This window comes from Amphiprion ocellaris, chromosome 9 (assembly GCF_022539595.1).
Source record: "Amphiprion ocellaris isolate individual 3 ecotype Okinawa chromosome 9, ASM2253959v1, whole genome shotgun sequence".
In the NCBI taxonomy this organism is placed as follows: domain Eukaryota; kingdom Metazoa; phylum Chordata; class Actinopteri; family Pomacentridae; genus Amphiprion; species Amphiprion ocellaris.
Window position 1 is genome coordinate 27122392 of NC_072774.1, and position 11388 is coordinate 27133779.

The 11388-nt window shown below is 38.5% G+C and overlaps 3 protein-coding genes across 4 annotated transcripts; 1 reads left to right on the plus strand and 2 right to left on the minus strand.

The window, feature by feature from the left end:
• The first annotated feature begins 235 nt into the window (after positions 1-235).
• Positions 236-2261, plus strand: si:dkey-29b11.3 (actin-binding Rho-activating protein-like). Its single transcript, XM_035943816.2, has 2 exons — positions 236-383; positions 747-2261. Exon 2 carries the CDS (start codon positions 755-757, stop codon positions 1286-1288), a length of 534 nt encoding a protein of 177 aa, XP_035799709.2. The 5' UTR covers positions 236-383; positions 747-754; the 3' UTR covers positions 1289-2261.
• Positions 2262-2385: 124 nt separating this feature from the next.
• hint3 (histidine triad nucleotide binding protein 3) lies at positions 2386-5366 on the minus strand. The gene is made up of 5 exons (XM_023260889.3): positions 5204-5366; positions 4630-4747; positions 4308-4377; positions 3954-4080; positions 2386-3424 (listed from the first exon to the last, which is right to left on the minus strand). The coding sequence occupies exons 1-5, from the start codon at positions 5339-5341 to the stop codon at positions 3377-3379; spliced, it is 501 nt and encodes a 166-aa protein (XP_023116657.1). The 5' UTR covers positions 5342-5366; the 3' UTR covers positions 2386-3376.
• A 1544-nt stretch (positions 5367-6910) lies between these two features.
• On the minus strand, positions 6911-11017 carry LOC111562399 (nuclear receptor coactivator 7). 2 transcript variants are annotated; one of them, XM_023260900.3, is made up of 7 exons: positions 10860-11017; positions 9950-10112; positions 8983-9135; positions 8732-8884; positions 8526-8621; positions 8334-8407; positions 6911-8086 (listed from the first exon to the last, which is right to left on the minus strand). In XM_023260900.3, exons 1-7 carry the CDS (start codon positions 10883-10885, stop codon positions 7948-7950), a joined length of 804 nt encoding a protein of 267 aa, XP_023116668.1. In that variant the 5' UTR covers positions 10886-11017; the 3' UTR covers positions 6911-7947. The 2 variants fall into 2 exon arrangements, with proteins under 2 accessions (XP_023116668.1, XP_023116685.2); XM_023260917.3 differs by lacking the exons at positions 9950-10112; positions 10860-11017 and adding an exon at positions 9435-9937.
• Positions 11018-11388: the final 371 nt, after the last annotated feature.

Sequence of the window (11388 nt, forward strand, 5' to 3'; positions counted from 1 at the left end):
TCATATTATACGGTGGTTTTTATTATTACAAAACTAATATATTACATATACGCAACTTTTACTCATCAGGATCTTTCTATTCTGGACGCGTGAGTAGATAAACTCTCTCCTCTGCAGGCTCTAATCTGCTTTACGTCTGCGCCAGCTTCTAATCCCCGCCCACACCCGCTGCTGATTGGCTGCCCGGTTTGGCCCCGAGAGCCGATTGGCTGAGACAGATGGCCATCACAGCGGTTTTGCCTGGTGCCAGAAAGGCATCTGCACTCTTGCTATTGTCAGCAATGCTGCTGTTGTTAAACTGTATTACACAGTTACTGTATAACCAGGATCTGTTTGCACTTTGGCTGCAATGAAGCGTCCCTGAGGTGAAGGAAGGATCACATGTAAGTTAGATCATGTCTGATAACTGTTCACTTCAAATCTCTGAAAGGTTGTACAAACTTTGAGATTACTCTATAAATTGTGATTTGGTTTGTTTGTGGATTTGGTCAGAACTGTGATTTATTCTGTGTTATATTTTCTCTTCAGATTGTGGATATCGCTGCTAATCATCAATTCACAATGTGAACAGTGATATTAACTTGAGACAGAGAGCTTAGCTTGAAAATCCAGATTAGTCAGATAGTTTTGTTCAGTTTCACTTTTAAAATTTTCAATCAACACAAACAGTAACAACAGAAACATTAAAACATGGTATCCCCATATGTAAAACGGCCGATTAAAGCTATAAATTCTTCTCCAAACAGGGTCGGTGATGGGGACAAACAGCCAGAGCACCAAAGTCATGGAACCTGAGGATGATGTCAGAGCTCCTGCCCAGCTTAAGGATGACACTGCAGTGTGTATAGTTTCTGTGAAAGGCTTGACGGACAACTGGCAGAAGTGGTCCAGTGAGCACCAGGAGTACCAGAAGCAGAACCCCTTCAGCCACGACACCCGGCCCAGTGTGGTGGGTCCTCAGAAGGGTCAGGACGACTACGGAAAACCCCTGCAGGGCTCCATGACAGAGCAGAGAGGGAAGGATGCTCACACACACATCAGCAGAGAGGTTCAGGAGCTGTGCGAGGTGATCAGGAACATCGGAGAGCCGAGAGAAAAGGATGGAGATGGAGGCGATGGGAGAGTGATCAGTGTAGAATTTGGGAAGCTGTTCGAGCATTATGTGACTATTTCTAATAAACTGGTGGGGATTCTTCTACGTGCCAGGAAACAGAGATTGGTGGACTTTGAGGGGGAGATGCTGTGGCAGGGGAAAGATGATCATGTAGTTATCACTCTGGTGCAGTGAACAGACGTGGGATTTAGTGTTGATGCCTTGATTCCTGCTGCAGTACATGCAGATGCACAGCTACTTTATGGCAGCACTCACTGCAGAAGAACGATGTGCAGATTGCAGTTAATGTGCACTATTTTCTTAATGAAAAACAGCTCTTTTTTTGCTCCAAAGTTCAATATATTGCAATTTCGCTTAATGCTAAAAACACAACATATACTGTATCTACACACATGCAACAGGTGTTTAAAAAACAGTCTGACGTAAGTTAATCAGAATTACAAACTCCAAAAACTATGCAAGCACCATTTGTACCCTAACTGGAGGTACATCAGTCAACAAATAATAATATGACATGTATATTGTACATTTCTTTCAGGGGATTTCACCCTAATATCGCCACATTAAGGTATCTTTGGTAATTCGCAATTAAACTACTAGATTTTACTCACTGTTACTCATTGCACCAAGTCAAAATTAAAATGAGAAAATGAAGAAGTTTAAACATTAGCTGGACAAATCTGTTACTATATTTCCTCTACTGGTTTGTTTTAATGTGGTGAAAGTGGAGGAGTGAGCAGCTGAAATGAAGTCAGCAGTTAATGAGGCTGAACCAAAGCCAAAGAGAACATGAAGCTGCCTGTGACAGACAATATGGTGCTATAGGAAGAATTTGATCCGACTTGGCCTGGGTGCTTCAGAGCATGTATTTATTACAAGTATGCTTTGTAATTAGGTAATTAGTTACAGTTTCACATTCAGTATACTTGAACCACACTTAGACAGATGCACAATAAACTAAAAATGTTTTAATTGAATGAGAACTACACAGTAGAGAACTGCAGTACGACTGATAAACACCATTATATCAGCTACTATTAAAGGTAATGGTCATGCAAACTGATAAATGTTTTTTGACATAAGGCAACAGAACATTTTTTCTACTAGAAAGTGCTCATGAGTGTATTATAATAAAGAAAAGAAACCATTTTCTGTCTGTTATTGTGTTATTGCAAATGCAAATGAGAACTGTAAGTACCGACAGGCTGAGCTAAACTGGGAGAAAATATGTGTATAAAATAAGTTCTAAGTATGACAAAGACCCTGAGAAGTAATAATATATTCTTTATTCGAAATTAAAGTAAATCTTAAAGTGCATACCTTTTTAAACAGAGCTCAGTGGTTTTGTTTTTACATTCTGATAATATAGAACAGTAGCATTACTCCATATTACATTTCTTAATAGACCTTTACACATTACTTCAAATCAAATATCAGATGAGCATGTATTAACAAATACAGCATTATATTTCAGTGCTTGCTAACAACATGAAGTGCACCATGCTTCCTACTTTAAGGACCCTTATTAATATTTAATGAAGATGTTACTCTATCCTTTGACCCATGTCAGCTATGCTGCAAGAATAACACAGCTTAGATAATCAATGTACGCACAGTTTATGTCAATATACGGATTATATCACTCATCTTTCTTGCAGAGTTTTAAATATATTTCTGTTTTTGCATGCATAAAATCAGATGTTTATAGCATGAAAGCAGACGTGCATAACAGGAAATCAAACAGCTAAAGAGCTAAATTGGTGTTTCTGGCAGTGAAATGATGAAAAGTCCTCTCAGTAAGTCTATTGCTCTGCTCAACCCATCTTTCAATTTTGTTGAAATTAAAAATGAGAAAGATCTGAATCACACTGTATGCTCTTTGGTCCATGAACTAAATACGTTTTATTACATTACTTTAGATTCAATTCACTTTGTCAGTAAAAACAGTCAAAACCAGAATGCTCCTAGAACATTTGTTTGACACGTTTCAAGCAGCAAAACAATTAAAAAAATAACATAAAATAAAGATTTGGCATCATTCAAGCTTTTATTCGGCTATAAGTCCCAAATGTTTTTATACTAAACATGCTAAAACTAAAAATCAGGTAGTCTGTTGTTATAGGTACATCACCGGTTTAAAATACTGTCAGAAGCTGTGGCTAAACAGACAGCAGAGTAATGTGTGTCCCATCCAACATGACATCTATAAGAAGGAAGAGTCACCTCATCATGTCAATTCGTGCAAAAACTGGATCCAAGTTATCAGTTGGTTTCTCCTTTAGAGTTGAGAAGCTCAATCAGCTGGTCTGCCTGCAAACCATTAACACACATGGACACAACAGACACTAGCACATCACTCTTTCTTGACCTTAAAACTGCACCTGAATAAACTAAGTTGGTTTCACTATGAGTTACTGGCATTCATGTGTTGATAATGCAGATCTACAACGCAGTCTCAGTTACTTCTATGACTTTTATACAGCATTTACACCGTAAATTCCTCCACAGGGCAGAACTTTTAATTTAAAATGAAGTGCAGCTAAAAAAAAATACCACACTCAGACTTATGAAAGAGTGCCCTTCTGAGTGATTTAAACTACAATTTTTAGAAATGAAAAAGAAATGTCAATCATGGGTATCTAGAAAGAATTAAAGATGAGACAATTTTTTTAGAAAAACAAAGAAACGGAAAAGAGAAATATTGATTTTCACAATGCAAATTATCAGTGAACTTATAAATGGTTCTGCTCACATACCAGGCTGATGGTGATTAAACCTGAGACTGAGAAGCAATTGATTCTACACAATAACACTTTTAGTACTGAAGCAGGGCTCTTACTGTGATAAACCAATAGGAGTTGAGTCTGTAGAAGAGGCGGGACACGAAGCCCATTTGACTGGCAGGTGCCAGGACATGAAGGTGTAGGTGTGTGACAGAACAGAATGGGGGCCAATGGAAACCAAACCTGTACAGAAAAAAACTGTTTTAGTGACTCGGCAGCAAGGATTTTTAATTAAGTGTTAGAGCAAATAAAATTGACTGACCCTTAATCTGAGGTTTGCATCACCAAGCTACAAATTTTGACTTAATCAAAATGTTTGGAGCAGCCTCATTGCAACACATGCATTCTTGAGCCACTAATACACAACAGCTTCAATAACTATAAACTCAAAGTGTATTAATGTAACCCACCTGACATCACTGAGGTCCGTTACATTGTTTTTTTGCAGAATCTCCTTCCCTGTATCGACCATACGCTTCACTGAACACGACAACACAATCATAGGATCCTTTAGAGACATTAGCTATTAAAAATTACACTTTTTCATGACAGAATATTGCTTTTTGGTTTGTATTTTCTTGGGTACACAATATTTAACACGAGGTACGCATATCCACTTGCAGGGTTAACTAGTAACTCATTGTCAGAAATTTTGTTGAAGACTTTTTTCTATCTTGTAATTGCATCACCTGTCCACAAGCATCAGTTAAAAGGTGTGTATTTAAAGCTTACCTAAAGGCACATGCTCTTTGCTGAGTGATTTGCAGTTTCCAACATGCTTAGTTGGAACAACCAGGTAATGGTGTGGAGCTCCAGGTTTAATATCTCTGAAACATGAAATCTCTTCATCCTGTAACAGCGATAATAATAATAATAATAATAATAATAATAATAATAATAATAATAATAACAATAATAATAATATTAATAATAAAATACGTTTCTATTAAAATATCTTCACGTTTTTATACAAATCAGAAATTGTGTCACCTCACCTAAGTGCATAGTGCTTTCATTTTTTATTCACCTTAACAAGAGCACATGTCTTCAGTGAGTTGACTCAAAATGTCTACATATAAATATGAAGCCTGTTGTTTTGTAAGGGGGTAATGATGCACAGTTGAATCAAAGTCTACAAGTACAGCACAAAAAAACATACAGCAGATAATGTACTGCACAATACAGTTGACTTATACGTTAAACATTAGCTAAATCGTCCCAGAGCTAATTTCACTGCTTTTCACGCAGTAAACAGGCTAATGTTAGCTAGCTAATCACTCAGTATTACATATTAAAATATTCTCACACAGTGCAGAAGCTCCGTCCCCATTTCATTGTTTACAATCCTGCAGAAAATACACTTCTTGTCATATCCTTCAGTTGGGACGCTGTTAGTTTTGGAAATGTAACCCTGAGCAGGTTGTGTAGCTTCGACTCCGGCCATTGTTGTACCAAGACCAGTCACCAGCCAGACCTGCAGCGTCGATCCAAGAGCTCATCGATCTCACGAGGGGAAACCAACAGATTGTCGATCTAAATTGCAAATGTAAGGACAGAGGATTCCCACAAGAGAGCGATGTGGGTTAAAGTGTAATTTGTTAATGAACAAATTGCACTTGAGAGTATCAGAAAGTATCAGAGTATCAGAAACATTTACTTTTGAAGCTGCAAAACCCCTTTTTATGCTTCGATTATGTCACATTTCATGTAGTATTTCATGCTGGTCATAAGCCAACAGAACAACTTTGAAACCTCTCCAGTACTTAAACAAGCCATTAAAATGCTGGATAAGAAGACACAACAGTATCACCACTGTCATATATTGGATAAGCATGGGATGTTAAATTTTGAAAACGTGATTGTGTATGCCAATGTACGTTGGGTTTTCAAGGTTGTTCATGGTTATGTGCCCTCACCTCTCGAGTTTTTTATTCATTGCATGAAATTCTGGAAATACTACCAGAAGAACAAGGGTTTCTTCTAGGTGGCAGTGTTGTATCCCTCTGTGTAATACTGCCTTTGGATAATCGGCCATCTCCTACAAAGCAGTAACGGAATGGAATAACCTCCGCACTGAACTGAAGACAATAACTGTTTTTATAATTTTACAATAACTTCTCTAAAGAAACGAAAAAATGGATCCGGAGAAACCAAACCTATCAGCATCGACAGTCCTTGAAATGACTATTTTTAGCTGTTTAAATGTGAGAATGTGAGATCCTTTTTAAGAATGTGATGTATTGCATTTCTATCTTTACTTGTTTCTCTCTTAAATGCCTGCTCCAGGGACTGCAGATGGTAAGTAGCAAGTACACTATAATCTGGTACAGAACATATTTACCTTGTGTTTAATGTTCATCTGTACATGGTCCCTGTCAAATAAACTAATTAAAACAAAAAAACTAAAACTAAAACAAAACAAAAAAACAAAAAAAACAATGAGCAAAGAAGCCTAAATCGATCAATTAAACAAAACTTTGTCGACTTTTATGAAAACATCAGTGGCCCTCATTACTTTTTAGTTTAAATGAACAACAATGGCTGTGCAACCAGGTATAAAGCCAATGTAAAGGATGAAAATATGGAAATATTGAAGGAAATTTTAAACATGATATTAGCCAGTATTGCACTTTAATGGCTTATAATATATATAACCTTCCCTTGGACTTTACGTGTTCTATGTGTGCATGGTTGGAAAATGACACATAACACCCCACAGACCTGAAAAACACCCTCCAACCTGCTGCTGCACCCACACCACTGTCTCCTTCACTCTGGTTTTGCATCTTTTTCTGTACAATCAACCTCCAAACTCTAAAGTTTGAGTAATTAAAATTTTTACATTTATTTGTCCTTCTAGTCTGTGCTGATTTATGTAATTATTCAATGAAAGTATTTCACTCTGTTTGTTGTGTGGGTCTCTATTTCTACCTACCTATCTAATTCAGTAGGTAATAGTGTTGTTATTGTACGTTGGTGGTTAATTATAATAAAAAATCACACCTTTACTCAGTTTTAACAGGAAATACAGTTTTAATGTTGTTCCACAGAAAACCAGTGGCAGTGCCAGCACCGCCTGGCAAGATCATACATTCAAATATACACATAAGAAAAACAAACTAATGGCTTTTGTACTTTGCTTTCCTGTTTGAGCTTTCTTTAAAAATATATTTAAATATCTGGTTTTTAAAAAATGCAAAAAAAATTGAATGTTTCCACAATGTGTTGTCTATTCTAATTAGGCACACAGGTGTCTCACAAACCCCTCCCCACAAAAAGCAGAAGTGACAGTTAAATACACGTCAACACAGCTGAAGTCCCTTCCACCATAATCAGGACACTTTCTTAAATAATAAATTGTTTATAGTGCAACTCTGTTCTTTTTTTCAAGCCTCACTGGTTTGGTCTGTTGTATTTTTTCAAATGAAGAGTGTCAAAACCAAACCTCATGTAAGACCTCAGATAGGATGTACTAGGTCCTACCATCTTACAGTGTTTTTAACATTAAATAATTAATGTAACTCAAGAACACATGCACATTTAACACACTGACACATATTGTAAAAACATAGATGTCATTCATTTCTTTTTACAAATATGCCTGACAATTTAAAATGAAATAAAGAAAAGTGATTTCCTAAATCCTGAATGTGGTTACAGTGGCTGAAAGTTTTTCATCCAACTGTAATTCTGTGAACTTTGGATCATAATGCGCTCCATAATAAAAGGAGGGCATGGAGGGCTTTGAATGCCAGTTACTTTCTGGGCTTAGCACAGAGCTGCTAACAAATGACTGGTGGTTTAAAGCAGCAGGGCCCTGAATCACAGGAGTTCATCTGGTCACTTGTCTTTAGCAGGTACAGACCAACCAAACCAGAGAACCACCACAAGAGTCTGACTGAGGTTCACACATGGTTACATCTGCTCCATCAGTGTCGGTACAGTAGTGGCTGCACCACAGACGTTCCTTCAAGTCTTGGAAGTTTTGTATCTCCAGACAGGACAACAGATTCTGTTCAGTTTTCATCTCGTCTTTTCAGACGTTCCCATTCAGCTATGTACAGTCCAGACCTCAAGGTCCTGAACAATAAAGTCTTCTTGTGTGGAGAGAGGCGCATTGTGAAAGGTGGGACAGGAGAAGCTTGCACCATGGTACAGATCAGCATCCAGCCACAAGGCAAAACGACCCCTAAAGACCAAGAGAAAATAGTACATTAATGTCAAATCTTTTGAAAGTGCTTCATGTTTGAAGACAGACAACTGCAGAAAACTGGTATTATAAGCTCTGGACCATTCAGCAGCACAGAATAATGTGGTTACCTCACAGTTAGTCGTTACAGTGATTACTTTACAGCCTTGCTTTTTATTACATTATGACACTGACAGTATGCTGCTTTTTGCTTTTTATAGGTGAAATCAATAACTACATAACTTACCCTCCTCCACCAATCTGCAGAGATTGCCAGTTGCCGTTCACAAAGTAGGAGTTGTCTCCACTCCACCTGTATGCCTGGATAAAGGTCACATGCAAGACATTAGAAACTAATACTCCAGTCACAATACGAGGCATTCTTACATTATTTTCTTGTGATAAAAATACGCCACTTCACAAACAATTGCACTCTTACCTGGAAGTCTGGGTTGAAGCTGAACAGGAAGGTTTCTCCAGTGCCGTAGCAATATTTACTGACTCTGAATGGATCAGAAGAAAAAGCCCCAAACACCTGAAAAGACAAAGATATCAGTTAATGAAAGGAGATGCTGGTAATGAATCAGTTTTATTACTTTTGTATTGAGAAGTGAAGATTTTAAAACTGATGACCAAGATGCAAACCTTTTTGTCCATATCTTTGATGACCAGCAGCACAGGACTGTCCAGACCAGCCATGTTCCTGTACAGTGTCTTCAGGCTGCTCCCATGGACCGCCGTGCTGTAGACCAGTTGCCATGGGTAACCCTGGGTCCTTGCTGGCATGTGAGCAGCAAGCTGTTGAAAAATGAGTTGCTCATCAAACGATGTCCTGACAGAACCTTAGCTGAAGGCTGTAATCAATATAATCCAAACTGCTGCTGAGTATAACTTACTCTCTGTAGGTGGTGGTCATCTAGCAGCAGGCTGTGGTCGCTCAGAACAGGCAGAACACTGTCAACATCCCCCTGGTACTCTGGTTCTTCTGCCTCAGAGTCCAATGAGCTGCACAGACTCAGGCGATGCTTGGGGTCCTTTACTGTGATAATCTACAGGAGGCGACAAGATGCAAGCAGTTGGTGAATAAGAAATTTTTCAGAAAATTTCCCCTGCATTTCCTGTACAATCTTCTAGCTGACAGTTTCATTTACAGACAGTAAACATTCAATTTTACAAGTCACAAAATGCTACTTTAACACATAATCATTACAAGCAAACTCATTTCTAAATTCCTGGATGCCAATCAAGCCAGGAAACATGTTAGGATGGATGATGACTGAAGTAGAGCATCTTTTTTTCTCATGAATGCATACACTTTCTAACATGATTCTATTCACCACATTCTTACCTCTACATACGGCTCCAGACTTTCACTGGCAAAATAAAGCACCTTAATATTTCCTGGTAGCTGCTTCATAGCTCTTGATTTCTCTGTCAGACTCTGTGCTCTGCTACACCACATGTCTGTTTCACTAAAACGGCAGCCATCCTTTTGTAGCCATCCTCTGCTTGCTTTCACTACATCTGCTTGCACTGTGATTGGCTGGAAACTCAAGTAGAGGTCTTCTTATTGGTTAGCTCTGACACTGAACACTTTCTTTTCTCAGTAAATGGGTGTATGATCCTGGGATGCAGAGAAGGAGGGTAAAAAGGATGTCCATATATGGACAGTAGGATTTCCCAAAATGTCAGGGATCGCTGCCAAGCACTTTATTTTCTCTGTTACTGTAAGTTACCAGGCGAAGATTGTGATCCACAAATGTTTGAACTCCAGAGAGCTTTCTGCCGTGACCTAATGAATCAAAAACCCGGAGTGTTTTTGTTTGATCTGTGGTCGTGTAATTGTATTTGTGCAAACCTCACCTCCCAGTTTTTCGCAGCGGGGCTGACAGAGTTGCTGAGAAGCTTGTTGATCACAGCCATGTCCTTCTCTCTAACGAGGTAACGAGGTTTGCAGTGTTTCTTGTTGCCTTTAGTGTACATATCTGGCGACCACTGCACAAAGAAGGTGTAGAGGTGGTCGACCCTGTATAGGCAAGAGGACAAAGGGCATTTTTTAAAAACCTGTGAAGAAGCATCATATATTGTTCCTAAGCAGCTTTAAATTGTTAATCCCTGTACAGTTTACATAAAAAGTCTTAATATAAATAGCAGGGTTTCCACAACCACTATAAAGCTGCACATTTACAGCATTAATCACAGCCCACGCTCCACTTCCCATGAGAGTGAAAACTAATTCTGACAAAGGAAATCAGCGAATGCCTGATATGCCTGGGCATGAATGGAAGGAAAATGAATCATGCTTTAACTGTTTTGAGCACTCATCATGCTGGAGTGGGGTTATCTGAGAGCATAAGTGACTATTAGGCAACTCCTATATGGAACAATCGTATTGCAATGAGCTACTTTCTATTTTGCGGAATCCAAATCTTATTTTTTTCATTAACACAATCTCAAACTTCTTGAGTTGCACTGCAACAAGCTCTTTACCACAGAATGCCAAAAATAGTCACATCAACATCCAACACATTAACACTAATTACTTCCACATGACTTTGCAAAAGGTTTGTTTATCATGTATTTATTTTTGATTTGAACTCAGTTCAAAATAATCAGTTACTGGCATAACATCTTTGCAATTGTATGTGCATATTTCCATGAATTATTTCAAACAAGCAAATCAAAATACTATCTGATTCAACTCCAGATAACACAACCATATTCGGGAACCTGCATCACATTGTTCATAGATCTGGTGATATGTTTTACTTACTCTCCAACGCTGTAGGCAACTCCCATGTTTGAATGAAGATGAAGACTGTCAGGAGAAGGAGACAGTAGATAGTTTGTTCACTGCTGGAAAAGCATTCCCAGTTTGAGTCTCTGCCATCCCTGCATTTTATACTAGCGGATCAATTGCTGAGATAAGCCCTTTTGACCATTAACCCTCCCGTTCTCACTTGATAGTGCTACACGGCATGCACGTATTCATGCAGGGATTTCACAACGGTGCGTGAAAGCCAAAGCTGGTGACATATTAACCTGAGCAGCTCTGGGATCCTGTCTGTGAGGCTGGAGTCCATTCAGTTAGTGTCGATGCAGTGCATGGCTCAGTGACAGAGCAAGGTGGTTTTGACAAAAAAAAAGATTCGGGCCATTATACATGTAGGCTTTGTATGTCCTGCTGCATGGCCTGAATGTCTGGCTTATCTTTTCATCCCATCAGTAGCAAATTTTGTTCAATGGAATTTTCTGGTGCTAAATTTGAGTACCAGTTTTTGCAGCTCCATTACATTTAAAGT

Bases quoted from the DNA above. Each gene is read 5' to 3' on its own strand.
- hint3 (XM_023260889.3), bottom strand. From the start codon at position 5,341: ATGGCCGGAGTCGAAGCTACACAACCTGCTCAGGGTTACATTTCCAAA. The intron at 4,748-5,203 runs GTGAGAATATTT...TCGCTGTTACAG, and splicing joins GGACGGAGCTTCTGCACTGT to GATGAAGAGATTTCATGTTT. The intron at 4,081-4,307 runs GTGGGTTACATT...TTTTCTGTACAG, and splicing joins ACGGACCTCAGTGATGTCAG to GTTTGGTTTCCATTGGCCCC.
- si:dkey-29b11.3 (XM_035943816.2), top strand. From the start codon at position 755: ATGGGGACAAACAGCCAGAGCACCAAAGTCATGGAACCTGAGGATGAT.
- LOC111562399 (XM_023260900.3), bottom strand. From the start codon at position 10,885: ATGGGAGTTGCCTACAGCGTTGGAGA. The intron at 10,113-10,859 runs GTAAGTAAAACA...TTGCCTATACAG, and splicing joins GTTGCCTACAGCGTTGGAGA to GGTCGACCACCTCTACACCT. The intron at 8,087-8,333 runs GTAAGTTATGTA...CTTGGTCTTTAG, and splicing joins CTGCAGATTGGTGGAGGAGG to GGGTCGTTTTGCCTTGTGGC.